The following is a 20,697-nucleotide window of genomic DNA, read 5'->3' on the forward strand; positions in this document are numbered from 1 at the left end:
TTTGCGTAATTCAAGAAGCAGAAACGAAGCATTGTGCTGTTTCTTCCCACTCCGTGTTTTCGTTCCGAGTTATCAGATTCTGAGGAGCTAAGGTGAAACGGGCCGAACCCTGAGCAAACAGCTTTTAAGGTGATTTCTTGATTGTTTTTGGGTCCGAGTGTTGTTATGGAGGAAGGAACCGGGGCGTTATCAGGAGGCGAGCAGCGAAGGCAGACTGTGAGGAATGAAGGAGGGGGGGGGATCGGAGAATGGCAGGCGGGCTGCCTTTAGGGTTGATGTAATGTTTATATAGTGGTCAGTACAGCCATTTCCTCCTCCTCCTCCCGCAGACGGGCCCAGTCAAAGGGCATGGATACAGTACGCAGGGCAAACGGGTCATCGGCTGAGTCTTAGCCAAGTATGTTTCACAATGAACATTAAATATGGCTCGTTGAGTGACAGTTAGGAGAAGTAACCCTTGATGAGCCTCTACGAACTGAACATCTTCAGACTTTGAGCCGTATAAACTAACAACCAGCTAAAGTATCAACCACAGAAGATAACGATGAGTTTAAACAAATTAATTTACAAATTATCTGAGTGATTTTATAAGAAAAGCAAGCAAAGCACTGGACTGAGACTTCAGCTAAGGGTTAAAGCATAAAGGGAGGATGTACAGATGGGTGGAGTCCCAGTGGATCCTTACAAAAAAAAAAAAAAAAATGACGTCCATTATTTGAACTACAGCACTTCTAGGGCAGTATCTCCCAAATGGGATTTGAGCTTTGGTTATTTCTGCACTCTGAGTCAGCGCCAAGGCATAATGGCCTGAGACGTTGTTTTGTTTATTTAGTCAGGAGAAAATAAGTGATACTTAGGAAGAGCGCCAAGGGAAATAAAACATTTGAGAAGTCGCAGCCCCGCAGGTCATTTTAACATGAATACATTTGTATGAGAACATGAGATTGTCATGGTATCAAGATTTTAGCTCCCACATTCTGGTATGTGACCTTTACCATTATTTTCTTGCGGCGCCTGAAGAGGTTTTAGTTTGTTAGATTCAGCTCCGAGTGGGTTTTATATCTGGGGGGACGGCAGCAGCTGCTCTTAAGTTCAAACTCTGTCTTTTGTAATGTGTTTACCAAGTTCACATACCGCTAAATTAAAAATGTCTTTCGCCACACAAAGTAGCTTTTAAATAGAGGTTACTAAATATGTACCCCTACCAGATACTAAACATTATCTGTGGTCGAGGGCTTTGTGGTCGCTGTTGACCTCGGAAACAGCGGTTGAGAAAACAGTCTCGCTACTCGGTCCTATAGAGCGCTGCAGGAAACGCAGACGTAAGTCTTGATAAGTAGGTTGTTTGTTTATGTGTCTTTAAAAATGTCACCGAGCACAGAGACAGCGTTGACGTCAAGGTCATACAACTGTCATGTAGCTTGTTTATAGCCTAATAATATTATTAAGAGCAACAATAATCAAAAATAGGCCTTTTGTAGAGGGAACCAGGACGATGCTAACTACCAGGTTAGCCTACATTATTATTATATAGCTACAGGTCTGAACTTCCATGTTCGGCCACACATAAATGGGACGTAGCCATTGTTGATATAATTGGTTACACCTGTGCTTGTCGGGCTGAATTCCCACATTAGCAAACAGTTGCCTCTTCACACACAGAGAAACATCGGCTTTTATGTGGGCTCATGTTTACACGGGATGAATGTAAGTCCAATATTTACTCACCTCTTTGGTCTGTTTTTTCGGTCCACACGGGCTCCTCTTTAGCTTCAACTGGATGTTCTAGTTAGCTTCAGTTGAAATCGTCCGTCTGTCTCTCCAAGAGACTGAGACCGAACCGTACGGAGAATTAGCAGCCATGAAAACCAAACTGAGCTAATGAGTTTGATAGCTTAAATCTGGAGCTACAGAGTGCGGTGAAAACTTCCCATGTGTTCATTAAGTGACCATCCTCATTACAGACACTCATTTAGGCCTTTTTAAATCAACCATGTTTGTTTGGGTTTGTCTTTTACGTCATGTTGGCATATAAAGCTACGTGTTAGCCTGTCGTTTCAGAGCTTCACTGGTTGAAGATGTTCCTAAAATCTTTTTTATTTAGTCAGTTAAAACAAGGTCATTCAAAGACTTGACATTAGGAAGGATATCATTAGCTTGTGTGGCTCCAGTCCTAATGGAGGGAATTAGCATTGCTGCAGAGAGTTAGCTGTCAAATGATTTAATGCTGCCTATTCTACGACAAGGTGCACTTTATTTAGCAGTTTATGCTTTCAGTAGTTTTTCTATCAGGCTTTTGCCAAACAGGCGGTGGCCTTCATATTAGTGACATCAGTTCATTGTTGGTTTTTGGTCTTTTTGATCACAAACAGTCTTACTCTTCATGTAAAGATGGATGTGAGTGACTGAATACAGTAATTCACATTTCAGCACATTGTCACTGGAGTTTTTATGATCAACGTTTTGGACTGAATCTATTTCAGTGTGCAGCATGTTTAGCTTTCAACATTTGTTTTATGATAATACCTTTATGTAGGCTGGATATAAATAGAACTTTGAGAACTAATTATTACAAGAAAAAGAGAGGAAATAAGTAAGAAAGTCTAACACACATTCACACTTTCCGTGACGGGCGTTAGCGTGAAGCTGAGCCACGCTAACACTCGGCACAAACAGAAGAAGTACACTCATGTAGATATTTGCTTCCTCTTAACACGCTTCCTGTTAATGTATTGAATACACCCAAAGTGAGTTTTCCACACACTATGAGACTAGATTTAAGTCATGATGAGACTTTCAACAGCTGACTTTTTTTAAAAAAAAAGACGAAACACAAATATGAGATAGATTTCATGTAAATGTCATACTTGTACTGAAGATTATTTGTATTAACGCACAGTATATTTGATAGACCTTCTCTTTCACACGATGTAAAGACCTTTCACCAGAACCCCTCAGAGAGAACTGAACCTTTGAACTCCTCCGGCACCACTGTGTGGTACTGTTGTTCTTCAGAAAGATGTCCCGGAGGAGTGGGAGGAAGGGAAGGGTCACTGTGGTGAATAGAAAAAAAGCAAAGTGAAGGAGAGGACACCAGGTCTCCAGGGATGGGTGGGTGAAATGTTTAATGCAGAAGGGACCTTTTCTTTCTCTTTTTCCTGGTCAGACCTTTTTTTTTATCGAGCTGTAAAACTATTATTTTCTATTTTATTCTAGGTAATTATAAGGAAAAATACAATAGGTTGTTTACGCATCTTGACGTTTATGATGAAAGACAAATTCTTGCAAGCTGCTTGTTTTAGTTTATGAGGTTCACGCAGCTAAAACGAATGAAGTCCAGCCTGACAGCCGTAAAACACACTGACGTAACGATGGCCGATCATTAATATCTGTATGGACGTCTCCAATTTGTGATTAGCTGCTATTTTTCTTACATAATGTCGTATAATGAATCTCCGTGAAGGATGATGTTAGGTTTTTCACAATGTTCTGACATTTAAGAGAGAAAATGGCAGGACAATAATTTAAAAGAGGCAATTTGTGAGACATGATAAATTCTTTTTTGAGACATCGACTGTGTATTTTGGCGCAGCGACGTCTACTGAAGTTGGCGTGCTAACGTGCTAGCCCTGGCCCGTCCTGAAATGTAATACCACTTTGTATCTCATAAGAGGTGATAGTTCCAATTTTTAGAGTGATATATGAACAAAATAAACCCACAAAAAGTGCAAGAAAGGAAATATTAAAATAAAAAATAAATGTACTCCCTTTTTCCCACACAGCCGTCTGAGGTCAAATTTCTCTTCTCTGGACCCAAGACGAGCTCACGATGCTGCACACTGAGTGATTTTAACGCTTGTGCAGTATAGGCTTCAGAGCGCGTCATAAAAAGTACAACCTGATCCGATCTTGTGCGATGCGGGGACTGCTGCGAGGTCTATTCTGTCATTGTTCGGGCGTTAATGATTGACCCTGTGGGTGAGAGAACGATGCAGGTTTGAGCAATGATGCCGAGTGTTTAATGTTTAGCTGTCGAGTAAACAGACGGAAAGGCATCATGTCAGCAGTGAGTCAGGGCTGGTTAAGTTTTTGGCTAATAAGTAATGTGGAATCAGAGGCCTGATATCAGGATGCAGACGGTGACCACAGTGGAATCACCGAGCTGGGCGTGAAGCGTGATGTTGATGTGCGTGACTGTGTGATATTAACTGTTGGCTGTGAGCTGCGTTTGTCTGTCCGTTTGTTGTCGTTTTGGGTTGTAATTCTACAAATAGGAAGAATGTTTTTTCGAACACTAGTTCCTGAAATAACGCGACCTGAGGCCAACATAATGATTACACCCTGTTAATACCTGACTCTCAGGTTTTGCCAGAGTTTTACTTCCTTGTTCGGACTGGCACTCAAACCTGATGTTATCATCAGGTATGTACAAAGGGACTTTATCCCACAATACTGAGTGTACTTGTGTGTTTGTTTGTACCAATGAAAAGAAAGTGTGTTGATGAATAAACCAACACTCAATCTTGTATGTAATTCTTTTCTCTCTCTCTCTCTCTTTATAGCTGCATGTATCACACGTTTATCTACAGGAAGTTTAAATTCTCTAATTAAAAACTTCTGTGGTTATTCTGCAGGCTGGTTCCACTATTTTTACAGTCGATAAACATAAACTAACTATTGAATTGGTTTATTAAGAATAAGGGCTAAATTTCAACAGGCGTGCACTGCGAGCTGTGACTCTGAGCAGGTGTTTGGGTTTCCAGTCGTCGCTGTGAAGCTGTTTTAAACTCGCTGCTGACCTCTGCTGGTGTACAATCACTCATTTTGCTTTTCTCTGTCTACACAGATCTGCCGAGCACAATGCAGCGGTAAGAACAGCTGTTTCTTCACTGTGTTTTACATTTTGTCTCTATGTAGTTTTATATTCAGTGTTCCTATTAGTATTTAGTATTGACAGCACTTCTGTTTTCCGACTTGAAATGATCTTCATTGCAGGAGAAAGACATTTGAGCTCATATGTTATTGTTTGTCTTGTTTTCCTGCTTCTTTTTCAACATCTTAGTCAGTGAATGCTCCAACCCTAATCCAGGAAACTTAAGTGTTACAACAAGGACAGTCACACTTGTACCAGGATCAGACTGCTCCCTATCCACTGGCAACATCACTTCAAAAGATTCGATAAATAATCTGACTCCTGGAGCAGTCTATCCGATCTTCTTTGCTTGTTTTAACTGCTGTAAAGCAGTCACCACGAGTAAGTCTGTCTACTTTGTTTAATCACCTCTATTACAGTCACAGACAGATAAATGATAATGCCGTGCTCTTCTCTTCTCTTCCGTTTCACTCACAGAGCCTGAAGCTGTTGGGAGTCTTGCCGTTGCTAATGTCACAACATCCTCTGTGTTTCTGAACTGGGCTGAACCAAATGGAACTAGGTCCTTCTATAAAGTGCAAGTGACCAATGAAAGCCTCATTGCACCTGCACGTGACACATCCATAAACATCACTGGCCTGACTGCTGGTGTCCGGTATCAAATAAGTGTCACTGCAGTGGCAGATGATAATCAAACAGAAGGAGAAAAATCCACCGTTTCAACGTACACAAGTAAGTAGGATGAATTCTTGTCTTTCATTGTGAGATGATTGATTACGTTCCTAATGTCAGACTGCGTATGAGAGGGGAGTAGAGAACGTGAGGACATTATGTGTTATTCTTCAGTAGTGTCACCCCCGACTGTGTTATGTGTTAAGTATTATTGTGCTGCCATATTTCTCTTCCATGCGTCCACCTCTCTGTCACTCACAGAGCCTGAAGCTGTCAGGAATCTCACTGTAACCGAGATCACAACATCCTCTATATCTCTAAACTGGACTGAACCAGGAGGAAACAGATCCTTCTATAGAGTACAGTGGACTAATGGAACAGCTAACTGGGATAAAAATGTCACTGACACTAATATTACTGTGACTGGGCTGACTGCTGGAGTGCAGTACAGGTTTACTGTCATAGCAGTGGCTGGAGAGAACACAACACAAAGTGATATGGCTCAGACTTCTCACTATACAAGTAAGATGATGAGTTACATTTTTGCTGATGAAAGTATTTATAGTCTATTTTCTTATCGTCTGTCTGACTCCACCGTGTGAGGAGGTGGAAACAATTACATCACAAGAACAAATGATGGATGAAAGTTAATCAAAAACAACCAACATTTAATTTAAATAGTGTTACAGATTTGACTCACAGAAGATGTTCCACTTGGTTGGGTCCTCTCCTCACCTCTCCTCTTTAGGACCTAATACAATTGAGGTACCCACTGTATCCACAACCACCTCCTCCATCTCTCTGACCTGGAGAAAACCTCCTGGTGAGGTGTTCAAGTACAAGGTGGAGTGGAATAATGGAGGATCACAGATGGTCAAATACACAAATGATACCTCTGCTGATTTATCCTCCCTGATCCCGGGTACTATCTACACAATCACAGTCACTGCTGTTGCTGGAGACAATCAGACAAAAGGAGACGGTCGAACGTTAACTTCAGTCACAAGTAACAAAACTTTACATTTAAATGATAGATTGTATCACTTGTATGTTTTGAACAATATTCTTTTGTCGGCTTTAATTATTTCCCCTCATCCTACATTCATCCTGCACTCACAGAGCCTGAAGCTGTCAGGAATCTCACTGTAACCGAGATCACAACATCCTCGATATCTCTAAACTGGACGGAACCAGGAGGAAATAGATCCTTCTATAGAGTACAGTGGACTAATGGAACAGCTAACTGGGATAAAAATGTCACTGACACTAATATTACTGTGACTGGGCTGACTGCTGGAGTGCAGTACAGGTTTACTGTCATAGCAGTGGCTGGAGAGAACACAACACAAAGTGACATGGCTCAGACTTCTCACTATACAAGTAAGATGATGAGTTACATTTTTGCTGATGAAAGTATTTATAGTCTATTTTCTTATCGTCTGTCTGACTCCACCGTGTGAGGAGGTGGAAACAATTACATCACAAGAACAAATAATGTATGAAAGTAAATCAAAAACAACCAACATTTAATTTAAATAGTGTTACAGATTTGACTCACAGAAGATGTTCCACTTGGTTGGGTCCTCTCCTCACCTCTCCTCTTTAGGACCTAATACAATTGAGGTACCCACTGTATCCACAACCACCTCCTCCATCTCTCTGACCTGGAGAAAACCTCCTGGTGAGGTGTTCAAGTACAAGGTGGAGTGGAATAATGGAGGATCACAGATGGTCAAATACACAAATGATACCTCTGCTGATTTATCCTCCCTGATCCCGGGTACTATCTACACAATCACAGTCACTGCTGTTGCTGGAGACAATCAGACAAAAGGAGACGGTCGAACGTTAACTTCAGTCACAAGTAACAAAACTTTACATTTAAATGGTAGATTGTATCACTCGTAGCTTTTTGAACGGGCAACTTTGCTCTCATCACTTGTAGGTTTTGCGCAATATTCTTTTGTCGGCTTTAATTTTTTCCCCTCATCCTACATTCATCCTGCACTCACAGAGCCTCAAGCTGTCAGGAATCTGAGTATCACTGATATCACCACATCCTCTATATCTCTGATGTGGACTGAACCAGAGGGAAATAGATCCTTCTACAGAGTAAAGTGGACTGATGGAAAAGTCAGTGGCGCTAAAAATGTGACTCAAACACAGATAAACATTACTAACCTGACTGCTGGTGTCCAGTATAACATAACTGTTACTGCTGTGGCAGATGATGAGCGTACTGAAGGACAGAGTGAAGCTGTTACTCGATACACAAGTAAGTATTTAAATGTGGTTCACACTGTCAGGATGTCTGCTGAGGACACCTGGTGGAGAAGACTCTGCACTGATGTCAGCTTCCACCACAGAGCTGCACTGAATGTGCTGGATGTAGGCTGTAGCTCTGGACATTGTTGGGATGTTTTTGATGGCACATCTGTTTAGTGTCATGCAGATTTCAGGAGCATTTGTTGTGGTTGACAGACAGGGTTGGATGTACCTTATATGTCAACTGTACGACTGTCAGGGCGGCAATGTTGATCTTTCAGTCTGTCCACCGCTTTGATCCAGACTGAATGGTCTGCAGAGACACTTAATTGGTAACCATGAATCTTTGTATAGACATTCATGGTCTCCTGAGGACGAAGCCAACTGATGTTGGTGATTTCCAGAGTTCTCTTCTAGTGTCACTTTGTTGTTGTCATTTGATTTTGAGTGAAATTTGTCAAGAACATTTAGATGGGTTGTCATGAAATTTGGCCATGTTAGCTCCACCATGAGGTCAAAATTCAAGTTTGTCTGATGAATTGTTTCATGAAGATACCTGCAGCATGAGACATTTACATCAACCTCCACTGTACTGTGTTTTGTGCCAATTAGTAAATGTTTGTGTGGAAAAATACAAAGCTATGATGGAAAACATCAATACTTGATTAACTACAGCATGTTAGCACTGACGTTGTGAAACCGCTCTATGCTAATGACATTAGCATTTAGCTGTAAGCACAGACTCACACAGCCACAAGAAGAGATGCACATTGAAGTGATTCAGGACATTTCTTCACATGACATCTTTTTCCTCACAGGACCTGAAGTAGTCACAAACCTCACAGTTGCCAAATTCACCACATCCTCTATATCTCTGATGTGGACTGAACCAGGAGGAAACAGATCCTTCTATAGAGTACAGTGGACTAATGGAACAGCTAACTGGGATAAAGATGTCACTGACACTAATATTACTGTGACTGGGCTGACTGCTGGAGTGCAGTTCAGGTTTACTGTCATAGCAGTGGCTGGAGAGAACACAACACAAAGTGAAATGGCTCAGATTTCTCACTATACAAGTAAGATGATGAGTTACATTTACACTGATGACAGTGCTTGCAGTTCATTTTCAGCCTGATCCATCCTTTTCTATTTAACTCTGTCAACTGAGGAGGAAACAATTGCATCACAAGAACAAATGTACAAATTCCTTGAAACATCATCTCTTTCACTCACAGAGCCTGAAGCTGTCAGGAATCTCACTGTAACCGAGATCACAACATCCTCGATATCTCTAAACTGGACTGAACCAGGAGGAAATAGATCCTTCTATAGAGTACAGTGGACTAATGAAACAGCTAACTGGGATAGAAATGTCACTGACACTAATATTACTGTGACTGGGCTGACTGCTGGAGTGCAGTACAGGTTTACTGTCATAGCAGTGGCTGGAGAGAACACAACACAAAGTGACATGGCTCAGACTTCTCACTATACAAGTAAGATGATGAGTTACATTTTTGCTGATGAAAGTATTTATAGTCTATTTTCTTATCGTCTGTCTGACTCCACCGTGTGAGGAGGTGGAAACAATTACATCACAAGAACAAATAATGGATGAAAGTAAATTTAAAACAACCAACATTTAATTAAAATAGTGTTACAGATTTGACTCACAGAAGATGTTCCACTTGGTTGGGTCCTCTCCTCTCCTCTCCTCTTTAGGACCTAATACAATTGAGGTACCCACTCTATCCACAACCACCTCCTCCATCTCTCTGACCTGGAGAAAACCTCCTGGTGAGGTGTTCAAGTACAAGGTGGAGTGGAATAATGGAGGATCACAGATGGTCAAATACACAAATGATACCTCTGCTGATTTATCCTCCCTGATCCCGGGTACTATCTACACAATCACAGTCACTGCTGTTGCTGGAGACAATCAGACAAAAGGAGACGGTCGAACATTAACTTCAGTCACAAGTAACAAAACTTTACATTTAAATGGTAGATTGTATCACTCGTAGCTTTTTGAACGGGCAACTTTGCTCTCATCACTTGTACCCACTTGTAGGTTTTGCGCAATATTCTTTTGTCGGCTTTAACTTTTTCCCCTCATCCTACATTCATCCTGCACTCACAGAACCTCAAGCTGTCAGGAATCTGAGTATCACTGATATCACCACATCCTCTATATCTCTGATGTGGACTGAACCAGAGGGAAATAGATCCTTCTACAGAGTAAAGTGGACTGATGGAAAAGTCAGTGGCGCTAAAAATGTGACTCAAACACAGATAAACATTACTAACCTGACTGCTGGTGTCCAGTATAACATAACTGTTACTGCTGTGGCAGATGATGAGCGTACTGAAGGACAGAGTGAAGCTGTTACTCAATACACAAGTAAGTATTTAAATGTGGTTCACACTGTCAGGATGTCTGCTGAGGACACCTGGTGGAGAAGACTCTGCACTGATGTCAGCTTCCACCACAGAGCTGCACTGAATGTGCTGGATGTAGGCTGTAGCTCTGGACATTGTTGGGATGTTTTTGATGGCACATCTGTTTAGTGTCATGCAGATTTCAGGAGCATTTGTTGTGGTTGACAGACAGGGTTGGATGTACCTTATATGTTAACTGTACGACTGTCAGGGCGGCAATGTTGATCTTTCAGTCTGTCCACCGCTTTGATCCAGACTGAATGGTCTGCAGAGACACTTAATTGGTAACCATGAATCTTTGTATAGACATTCATGGTCTCCTGAGGACGAAGCCAACTGATGTTGGTGATTTCCAGAGTTCTCTTCTAGTGTCACTTTGTTGTTGTCATTTGATTTTGAGTGAAATTTGTCAAGAACATTTAGATGGGTTGTCGTGAAATTTGGCCATGTTAGCTCCAGCATGAGGTCAAAATTCAAGTTTGTCTGATGAATTGTTTCATGAAGATACCTGCAGCATGAGACATTTACATCAACCTCCACTGTACTGTGTTTTGTGCCAATTAGTAAATGTTTGTGTGGAAAAATACAAAGCTATGATGGAAAACATCAATACTTGATTAACTACAGCATGTTAGCACTGACGTTGTGAAACCGCTCTATGCTAATGACATTAGCATTTAGCTGTAAACACAGACTCACACAGCCACAAGAAGAGATGCACATTGAAGTGATTCAGAACATTTCTTCACATGACATCTTTTTCCTCACAGGACCTGAAGTAGTCACAAACCTCACAGTTGCCAAATTCACCACATCCTCTATATCTCTGATGTGGACTGAACCAGAGGGAAACAGATCCTTCTATAGAGTACAGTGGACTATTGGAACAGCTAACTGGGATAAAAATGTCACTGACACTAATATTACTGTGACTGGGCTGACTGCTGGAGTGCAGTACAGGTTTACTGTCATAGCAGTGGCTGGAGAGAACACAATACAAAGTGAAATGGCTCAGACTTCTCACTATACAAGTAAGATGATGAGTTACATTTACACTGATGACAGTGCTTGCAGTTATTTTCAGCCTGATCCATCCTTTTCTATTTAACTCTGTCAACTGAGGAGGAAACAATTGCATCACAAGAACAAATGTACAAATTCCTTGAAACATCATCTCTTTCACTCACAGAGCCTGAAGCTGTCAGGATTCTCACTGTAACCGAGATCACAACATCCTCGATATCTCTAAACTGGACTGAACCAGGAGGAAATAGATCCTTCTATAGAGTACAGTGGACTAATGAAACAGCTAACTGGGATAAAAATGTCACTGACACTAATATTACTGTGACTGGGCTGACTGCTGGAGTGCAGTACAGGTTTACTGTCATAGCAGTGGCTGGAGAGAACACAACACAAAGTGACATGGCTCAGACTTCTCACTATACAAGTAAGATGATGAGTTACATTTTTGCTGATGAAAGTATTTATAGTCTATTTTCTTATCGTCTGTCTGACTCCACCGTGTGAGGAGGTGGAAACAATTACATCACAAGAACAAATGATGGATGAAAGTAAATCAAAAACAACCAACATTTAATTTAAATAGTGTTACAGATTTGACTCACAGAAGATGTTCCACTTGGTTGGGTCCTCTCCTCTCCTCTCCTCTTTAGGACCTAATACAATTGAGGTACCCACTGTATCCACAACCACCTCCTCCATCTCTCTGACCTGGAGAAAACCTCCTGGTGAGGTGTTCAAGTACAAGGTGGAGTGGAATAATGGAGGATCACAGATGGTCAAATACACAAATGATACCTCTGCTGATTTATCCTCCCTGATCCCGGGTACTATCTACACAATCACAGTCACTGCTGTTGCTGGAGACAATCAGACAAAAGGAGATGGTCGAACATTAACTTCAGTCACAAGTAACAAAACTTTACATTTAAATGATAGATTGTATCACTTGTAGCTTTTTAGACAGGCAACTTTGCTCTCATCACTTGTATGTTTTGAACAATATTCTTTTGTCGGCTCTAAATTTTCCCCTCATCCTACATTCATCCTGCACTCACAGAGCCTGAAGCTGTCAGGAATCTGAGTATCACTGATATCACCACATCCTCTATATCTCTGATGTGGACTGAACCAGAGGGAAATAGATCCTTCTACAGAGTAAAGTGGACTGATGGAAAAGTCAGTGGCGCTAAAAATGTGACTCAAACACAGATAAACATTACTAACCTGACTGCTGGTGTCCAGTATAACATAACTGTTACTGCAGTGGCAGATGATGAGTGTACTGAAGGACAGAGTGAAGCTGTTACTCGATACTCAAGTAAGTATTTAAATGTGGTTCACACTGTCAGGATGTCTGCTGAGGACACCTGGTGGAGAAGACTCTGCACTGATTTCAGCTTTCACCTCAGAGCTGCACTGAATGTGCTGGATGTAGGCTGTAGCTCTGGACATTGTTGGGATGTTGTTGATGGCACATCTGTTTAGTGTCGTTCACATTTCAGGAGCATTTGTTGTGGTTGACAGACAGGGTTGGATGTACCTTATATGTTAACTGTACGACTGTCAGGGCGGCAATGTTGATCTTTCAGTCTATCCTCCGCTTTGATCCAGACTGAATGGTCTGCAGAGACACTTAATTGGTAACCATGAATCTTTGTATATCCTTTTGGCCATGACCCAAAGTTTATGACCATAGATGAGGGCTGGAACGTAGATTGACCGGTAAATCGAGAGCTTCGCCTTTCGGCTCAGATCTCTCTTCACCACGACAGTCCGATACAACGACCGCATTACTGCAGCTGCTGCACCGATCCATCTGTCAATCTCAGGCTCCATCCTGCCCTCACTGGTGAACAAGACCCCAATATACTTGAACTCCTCCACTGAGGCAAGAACTCTCCCCCAACCTGGAGGGAGCAAGCCACCTTTTTCCAGTCGAGAACCATGGCCTCAGACTTGGAGGTGCTGATTTTCATCCCAGCTGCTTCGCACTTGGCTTCAAACTGCCCCATAACATGCTGGAGGTCCTGGCTCGACTGAGCCAACAAGACAATATCGTCCGCAAAAAGCAGAGATGAAATCCAGTGGCTCCCGAACCAGAGCCCCTCCAGCCCCTGACTGCGCCTAGAAATTCTGTCCATAAAGATAATGAACAGAACTGGTGACAAAGGACAGCCCTGCTGGAGTCCAACATGCACCGGGAACATGTCTGACTTACTGCCGGCAATGCGAATCAGACTCCGGCTCCGGTCGTACAGGGACCTACAGCCCTTAGCAGAGGGCCTACGACCCCGTACTCCTGTAGCACCTCCCACAGAATGCTGCGAGGCACACGATCGAATGCCTTCTCCAAGTCCACAAAACACATGTAGACTGGTTGGGCAAACTCCCATGAACCCTCGAGCACCCTGCGGAGGTAATAGAGCTGGTCCAGTGTTCCACGGCCAGGATGAAAACTGCATTGTTCCTCCTGAATCTGAGGTTCGACTATCGGTTGAATTCTCCTCTCCAGTACCTGGAGTAGACTTTCCCAGGGAGGCTGAGGAGTGTGATCCCCGATAGTTGGAACACACCCTCCGGTCCCCCTTTTTGAATAGAGGGACCACCACCCTGGTCTGCCAGTCCAGAGGCACTGTCCCCGACTGCCACGCGATGCTGCAGAGACGTGTCAGCCAAGACAGCCCCACAACATCCAGAGACTTGAGGTACTCAGGGCGGATCTCATCCACCCCCAGTGTTTTGCCGCCGAGGAGCTTCCCAACTACCTCAGTGACTTCGGCTTGAGTGATGAATGAATCCACCTCTGAGTCCCCGGCCCCTGCTTCCTCTATGGAAGGCGTGTCAGTGGGATTGAGGAGATCCTCGAAGTATTCCTTCCACCGCCCGACGATATCCCCAGTCGAGGTCAACAGCTCCCCACCGTAAACAGTGTTGGTGGGGGGCTGATTCCCCCTCCTGAGGCGCCAGATGGTTTGCCAGAATTTCCTCGAGGCTGACCGGTTGTCCTCCTCCATGGCCTCCCCAAACTTTTCCCAGACCCGAGTTTTTGCTTCTGTGACCGCCTGTGCCACAGCACGCTTGGCCTGCCGGTACCCGTCAACTGCCTCAGGAGTTCCCTGAGCCAACCATGCTCGATAGGACTCCTTCAGCTTGACAGCATCCCTTACTTCTCGTGTCCACCATGTGGATTGCCATCACGACAGGCACCGGAGACCTTACGGCCACAGCTCCGAACAGCCACGTCAACAATGGAAGTGGAGAACATGGTCCATTCGGACTCAATGTCCCCAGCCTCCCTCAGGATCTGGTCAAAGCTCTCCTGGAGGTGGGAGTTGAAGACCTCCCTGACAGATGGTTCCACCAGACGGTCCCAGCAGACCCTCACAATACATTTGGGTCTGCCTAGTCTGTCCAGATTCCTCCCCTGCCAACGGATCCAACTCATCACCAGGTGGTGATCAGTTGACAGCTCAGCCCCTCTCTTCACCCAAATGTCCAAGACATACGGCCAGAGGTCATATGACACAACCTCAAAGCCGATCATTGACCTCCGGCCTAGGGTGTCCTAGTGCCACGTGCGCTGATGGACACCCTTATACTTGAACATGGTGTTCGTTATGGACAAACTGTGACTAGCACAGAAGTCCAGTAACAAAACACCACTCGGGTTCAGATCGGGGAGGCCATTCCTCCCAATCACACCCCTCCAGGTAACATTGTCACTGCCTACGTGAGCGCTGAAGTCCCCCAGTAGAACGACGGAGTCCCTGGTTGAAGCACTTTCCAGTACCCCTCCCAGGGCCTCCAAGAAGGCCGGGTACTCTGCACTGCTGTTCGGCTCGTAAGCCAAAACAACAGTGAGAGGCCTATCCCTGGCCGCAGGAAAACGACCCTCTCGTTCACTGGGGGAAACTCCGACACATGGCGGCTGAGCTGGGGAGCTATAAGCAAGCCCACACCAGCTCGCCGCCTCTCACCGCGGGCATCTCCAGAGTGGAAGAGAGTCAAGCCTCTCTCAAGGACTTGGGTTCCAGAGCCCAGGCTGTGCATGGAGGTGAGCACGACTATCTCTAGCCAGTACCGCTCAACCTCCTGCACTAGCTCAGGCTCTTTCCCCCTTCAGCGAGGTGACATTCCAAGTCCCCATGGCCAGAGTCACCATCCGGGGATTGGGTCACCGGGGCCTCCGCCCACGACCGCCACCCAAATCACATGGAATAAGATCCCAGATACAAGCAGCCGAAATGAGTTTCCTCCGCAGGGTGGCGGGGCACTCCCTTAAAGATAGGGTGAGGAGCTCTGTCACCCAGGAGGAGCTTGGAGTAGAGCCGCTGCTCCTCCACATCAAGAGGAGCCAGCTGAGGTGGTTCGGGCATCTATATCGGATGCCCCCTGGACGCCTTCCTCGGGAGGTGTTCCTGGCATGCCCCACCGGGAGGAGACCCAGAGGAAGACCCAGGACACGCTGGAGTGACTATGTCGCTCGGCTGGCCTGGGAACGCCTTGGGATCCTCCCGGAGGAGCTAGGGGAAGTGTCCGGTGTGAGGGAAGTCTGGGTGTCCCTGCTCAGGCAGCTGCCCCTGCGACCCGGCCCCGGATAAGCGGAAGAAAATAAGCTCTGTTTCACCATGTCCACGGTCATGAGCACAGTATTTGTAGTGAGGTTTCTCCACACTGTAGCTTACCTTGACATTCATTGTAGGTTACAAGTTTCAGTGGTCCAACGAAGTCTTTGGCTACGTCCAGAATACCAGCTCAAATGTGTTTTTTTGGGACACACCAGAAAGTATTGAGATCAGCTTTAGGAAGTCTGATAGCACAAAACCATATGAAATGTGATTTTTGCACATCGGATTCAAACCACGTCTGGAGGTGGTTTGAAGTGCGATTCAAATCAGCTTCCTACAGTCGTGTCTCAGTCTGGACGCTCTGGTCAGTCATGTCAGATTTCAGAGTGCCTTTTGTGCAGAGTGTCTGACTTAACAACTGTTTCAACATGACCAGCCTGTAGTGGATCACAACGATGTTGGATGAACTTCCAGCTGCATGGAAGCAGCTTGAAACTGCAATGTTGCTGGGACTGTATGGGTCTGGTTTCAAAGTAAGTGCTTTGGTGAATTTGATTTGTGATATAACATCTTTTCCCTCACAGGACCTGAAGTAGTCACAAACCTCACAGTTGCCAAATTCACCACATCCTCTATATCTCTGATGTGGATTAAACCAGAGGGAAATAGCTCCTTCTATAGAGTGAGCTGGACTGATGGAAAAGTCAGTGGCGCCAAAAATGTGACTCCAACACAGACAACCATTACTAACCTGACTGCTGGTGTCCAGTATAACATAACTGTTACTGCAGTGGCAGATGATGAGCGTACTGAAGGACAGAGTGAAGCTGTTACTCAATACACAAGTAAGTATTTACATGCTGTTCACACTGTCAGGTAGCAAAAGTGTGCTGAAGTCACCTGTTGGCAAAGCAGCCTCGTGCCTTGTCAGCTAAAGACTGTCTGCAGTGATCACAAGCAGGATGAAACCCTGAAAACACTGTAAGAATAGTCCAGATAACAAGTCCTGTCCAAGGAGAAGAGGTTGGCTGCTGGATTGAGCATCAAGCTGCAGCGATGCTGTTGTTGTACTGGACTACTGTGATGACAGGAAAGCTCACCTGTGAAGCAAAGGCCTGGGTTCCTTTTCATGTCTTTGGTTGTTTGTTCTTGGTTAATCGTCTTTGGCCCAAAGCTCTGTTTCACCATGTCCAGGGTCATGGATACAGTATTTGTAGTGAGGTTTCTCCACACTGTAGCTTACCTTGACATTCATTGTAGGTTACAAGGTTCAGTGGTCCAACAAAGTCTTTGGCTACGTCCAGAATACCAGCTCAAATGTGGTTTTTTGGGGCACACCAGAAAGTATTGAGATCAGCTTTAGGAAGTCTGATAGCACAAAACCACATGAAATGTGATTTTTGCACATCGGATTCAAACCACGTCTGGAGGTGGTTTGAAGTGCGATTCAAATCAGCTTCCTACAGTCGTGTCTCAGTCTGGACACTCTGGTCAGTCATGTCAGATTTCAGAGTGCCTTTTGTGCAGAGTGTCTGACCAGCCAGTAGTGGATCACAACGATGTTGGATGAACTTCCAGCTGCATGGAAGCAGCTCGAAACTGCAATGTTGCTGGGACTGTATGGGTCTGGTTTCAAAGTTACTGCTTTGGTGAATTTGATTTGTGATAGAACATCTTTTCCCTCACAGGACCTGAAGTAGTCACAAACCTCACAGTTGCCAAATTCACCACATCCTCTATATCTCTGATGTGGATTAAACCAGAGGGAAATAGCTCCTTCTATAGAGTGAGCTGGACTGATGGAAAAGTCAGTGGCACCAAAAATGTGACTCCAACACAGACAACCATTACTAACCTGACTGCTGGTGTCCAGTATAACATAACTGTTACTGCAGTGGCAGATGATGAGCGTACTGAAGGACAGAGTGAAGCTGTTACTCAATACACAAGTAAGTATTTACATGCTGTTCACACTGTCAGGTAGCAAAAGTGTGCTGAAGTCACCTGTTGGCAAAGCAGCCTCGTGCCTTGTCAGCTAAAGACTGTCTGCAGTGATCACAAGCAGGATGAAACCCTGAAAACACTGTAAGAAAAGTCCAGATAACAAGTCCTGTCCAAGGAGAAGAGGTTGGCTGCAGGATTGAGCATCAAGCTGCAGCGATGCTGTTGTTGTACTGGACTACTGTGATGACAGGAAAGCTCACCTGTGAAGCAAAGGCCTGGGTTCCTTTTCATGTCTTTGGTAGTTTGTTCTTGGTTAATCGTCTTTGGCCCAAAGCTCTGTTTCACCATGTCCAGGGTCATGGATACAGTATTTGTAGTGAGGTTTCTCCACACTGTAGCTTACCTTGACATTCATTGTAGGTTACAAGGTTCAGTGGTCCAACAAAGTCTTTGGCTACGTCCAGAATACCAGCTCAAATGTGGTTTTTTGGGACACACCAGAAAGTATTGAGATCAGCTTTAGGAAGTCTGATAGCACAAAACCACATGAAATGTGATTTTTGCACATCGGATTCAAACCACGTCTGGAGGTGGTTTGAAATGCGATTCAAATCAGCTTCCTACAGTCGTGTCTCAGTCTGGACGCTCTGGTCAGTCATGTCAGATTTCAGAGTGCCTTTTGTGCAGAGTGTCTGTTTCAACATGACCAGCCTGTAGTGGATCACAACGATGTTGGATGAACTTCCAGCTGCATGGAAGCAGCTTGAAACTGCAATGTTGCTGGGACTGTATGGGTCTGGTTTCAGAGTAAGTGCTTTGGTGAATTTGATTTGTGATAGAACATCTTTTCCCTCACAGGACCAGAAGTAGTCACAAACCTCACAGTTGCCAAATTCACCACATCCTCTATATCTCTGATGTGGATTAAACCAGAGGGAAATAGCTCCTTCTATAGAGTGAGCTGGACTGATGGAAAAGTCAGTGGCACCAAAAATGTGACTCCAACACAGACAACCATTACTAACCTGACTGCTGGTGTCCAGTATAACATAACTGTTACTGCAGTGGCAGATGATGAGCGTACTGAAGGACAGAGTGAAGCTGTTACTCATTACACAAGTAAGTATTTACATGCTGTTCACACTGTCAGGTAGCAAAAGTGTGCTGAAGTCACCTGTTGGCAAAGCAGCCTCGTGCCTTGTCAGCTAAAGACTGTCTGCAGTGATCACAGGCAGGATGAAACCCTGAAAACACTGTAAGAATAGTCCAGATAACAAGTCCTGTCCAAGGAGAAGAGGTTGGCTGCTGGATTGAGCATCAAGCTGCAGCGATGCTGTTGTTGTACTGGACTACTGTGATGACAGGAAAGCTCACCTGTGAAGCAAAGGCCTGGGTTCCTTTTCATGTCTTTGGTTGTTTGTTCTTGGTTAATCGTCTTTGGCCCAAAGCTCTGTTTCACCATGTCCAGGGTCATGGATACAGTATTTGTAGTGAGGTTTCTCCACACTGTAGCTTACCTTGACATTCATTGTAGGTTACAAGGTTCAGTGGTCCAACAAAGTCTTTGGCTACGTCCAGAATACCAGCTCAAATGTGTTTTTTTGGGACACACCAGAAAGTATTGAGATCAGCTTTAGGAAGTCTGATAGCACAAAACCACATGAAATGTGATTTTTGCACATCGGATTCAAACCACGTCTGGAGGTGGTTTGAAATGCGATTCAAATCAGCTTCCTACAGTCGTGTCTCAGTCTGGACGCTCTGGTCAGTCATGTCAGATTTCAGAGTGCCTTTTGTGCAGAGTGTCTGACTTAACAACTGTTTCAACATGACCAGCCAGTAGTGGATCACAACGATGTTGGATGAACTTCCAGCTGCATGGAAGCAGCTCGAAACTGCAATGTTGCTGGGACTGTATGGGTCTGGTTTCAGAGTAAGTGCTTTGGTGAATTTGATTTGTGATAGAACATCTTTTCCCTCACAGGACCTGAAGTAGTCACAAACCTCACAGTTGCCAAATTCACCACATCCTCTATATCTCTGATGTGGATTAAACCAGAGGGAAATAGCTCCTTCTATAGAGTGAGCTGGACTGATGGAAAAGTCAGTGGCACCAAAAATGTGACTCCAACACAGACAACCATTACTAACCTGACTGCTGGTGTCCAGTATAACATAACTGTTAATGCAGTGGCAGATGATGAGCGTACTGAAGGACAGAGTGAAGCTGTTACTCATTACACAAGTAAGTATTTACATGCTGTTCACACTGTCAGGTAGCAAAAGTGTGCTGAAGTCACCTGTTGGCAAAGCAGCCTCGTGCCTTGTCAGCTAAAGACTGTCTGCAGTGATCACAAGCAGGATGAAACCCTGAAAACACTGTAAGAATAGTCCAGATAACAAGTCCTCTCCAAGAAGAAGAGGTTGGCTGCTGGATTGAGCATCAAGCTGCAGCGATGCTGTTGTTGTACTGGACTACTGTGATGACAGGAAAGCTCACCTGTGAAGCAAAGGCCTGGGTTCCTTTTCATGTCTTTGGTTGTTTGTTCTTGGTTAATCGTCTTTGGCCCAAAGCTCTGTTTCACCATGTCCAGGGTCATGGATACAGTATTTGTAGTGAGGTTTCTCCACACTGTAGCTTACCTTGACATTCATTGTAGGTTACAAGGTTCAGTGGTCCAACAAAGTCTTTGGCTACGTCCAGAATACCAGCTCAAATGTGGTTTTTTGGGGCACACCAGAAAGTATTGAGATCAGCTTTAGGAAGTCTGATAGCACAAAACCACATGAAATGTGATTTTTGCACATCGGATTCAAACCACGTCTGGAGGTGGTTTGAAGTGCGATTCAAATCAGCTTCCTACAGTCGTGTCTCAGTCTGGACACTCTGGTCAGTCATGTCAGATT

The 20,697-nt window shown here is 44.3% G+C and overlaps 1 protein-coding gene across 13 annotated transcripts in view; it reads left to right on the plus strand.

The window, feature by feature from the left end:
- The window catches only part of LOC119025150 (receptor-type tyrosine-protein phosphatase beta-like), a 53,293-nt gene that overhangs the window by 11,303 nt on the left and 21,293 nt on the right, over positions 1 to 20,697 (plus strand). For 2 of the 13 annotated variants that reach the window (XM_037108529.1, XM_037108536.1), the window contains 20 exons: positions 4,847 to 4,868; positions 5,063 to 5,254; positions 5,351 to 5,605; positions 5,807 to 6,067; positions 6,294 to 6,551; positions 6,665 to 6,925; positions 7,152 to 7,409; positions 7,560 to 7,820; positions 8,629 to 8,889; positions 9,049 to 9,309; positions 9,536 to 9,793; positions 9,954 to 10,214; positions 11,023 to 11,283; positions 11,442 to 11,702; positions 11,929 to 12,186; positions 12,336 to 12,596; positions 16,431 to 16,691; positions 17,535 to 17,795; positions 18,649 to 18,909; positions 19,775 to 20,035. In XM_037108529.1, coding sequence (XP_036964424.1) covers positions 4,847 to 4,868; positions 5,063 to 5,254; positions 5,351 to 5,605; positions 5,807 to 6,067; positions 6,294 to 6,551; positions 6,665 to 6,925; positions 7,152 to 7,409; positions 7,560 to 7,820; positions 8,629 to 8,889; positions 9,049 to 9,309; positions 9,536 to 9,793; positions 9,954 to 10,214; positions 11,023 to 11,283; positions 11,442 to 11,702; positions 11,929 to 12,186; positions 12,336 to 12,596; positions 16,431 to 16,691; positions 17,535 to 17,795; positions 18,649 to 18,909; positions 19,775 to 20,035 — 4,894 coding nt within the window. The remainder of the gene's footprint in view (positions 1 to 4,846; positions 4,869 to 5,062; positions 5,255 to 5,350; positions 5,606 to 5,806; positions 6,068 to 6,293; positions 6,552 to 6,664; positions 6,926 to 7,151; positions 7,410 to 7,559; positions 7,821 to 8,628; positions 8,890 to 9,048; positions 9,310 to 9,535; positions 9,794 to 9,953; positions 10,215 to 11,022; positions 11,284 to 11,441; positions 11,703 to 11,928; positions 12,187 to 12,335; positions 12,597 to 16,430; positions 16,692 to 17,534; positions 17,796 to 18,648; positions 18,910 to 19,774; positions 20,036 to 20,697) is intronic. The other 11 variants (XM_037108530.1, XM_037108531.1, XM_037108532.1 and 8 more) reach the window with 11 other exon arrangements.

This window comes from Acanthopagrus latus, chromosome 8 (genome assembly GCF_904848185.1).
Source record: "Acanthopagrus latus isolate v.2019 chromosome 8, fAcaLat1.1, whole genome shotgun sequence".
Classification (NCBI taxonomy): Eukaryota; Metazoa; Chordata; class Actinopteri; order Spariformes; family Sparidae; genus Acanthopagrus; species Acanthopagrus latus.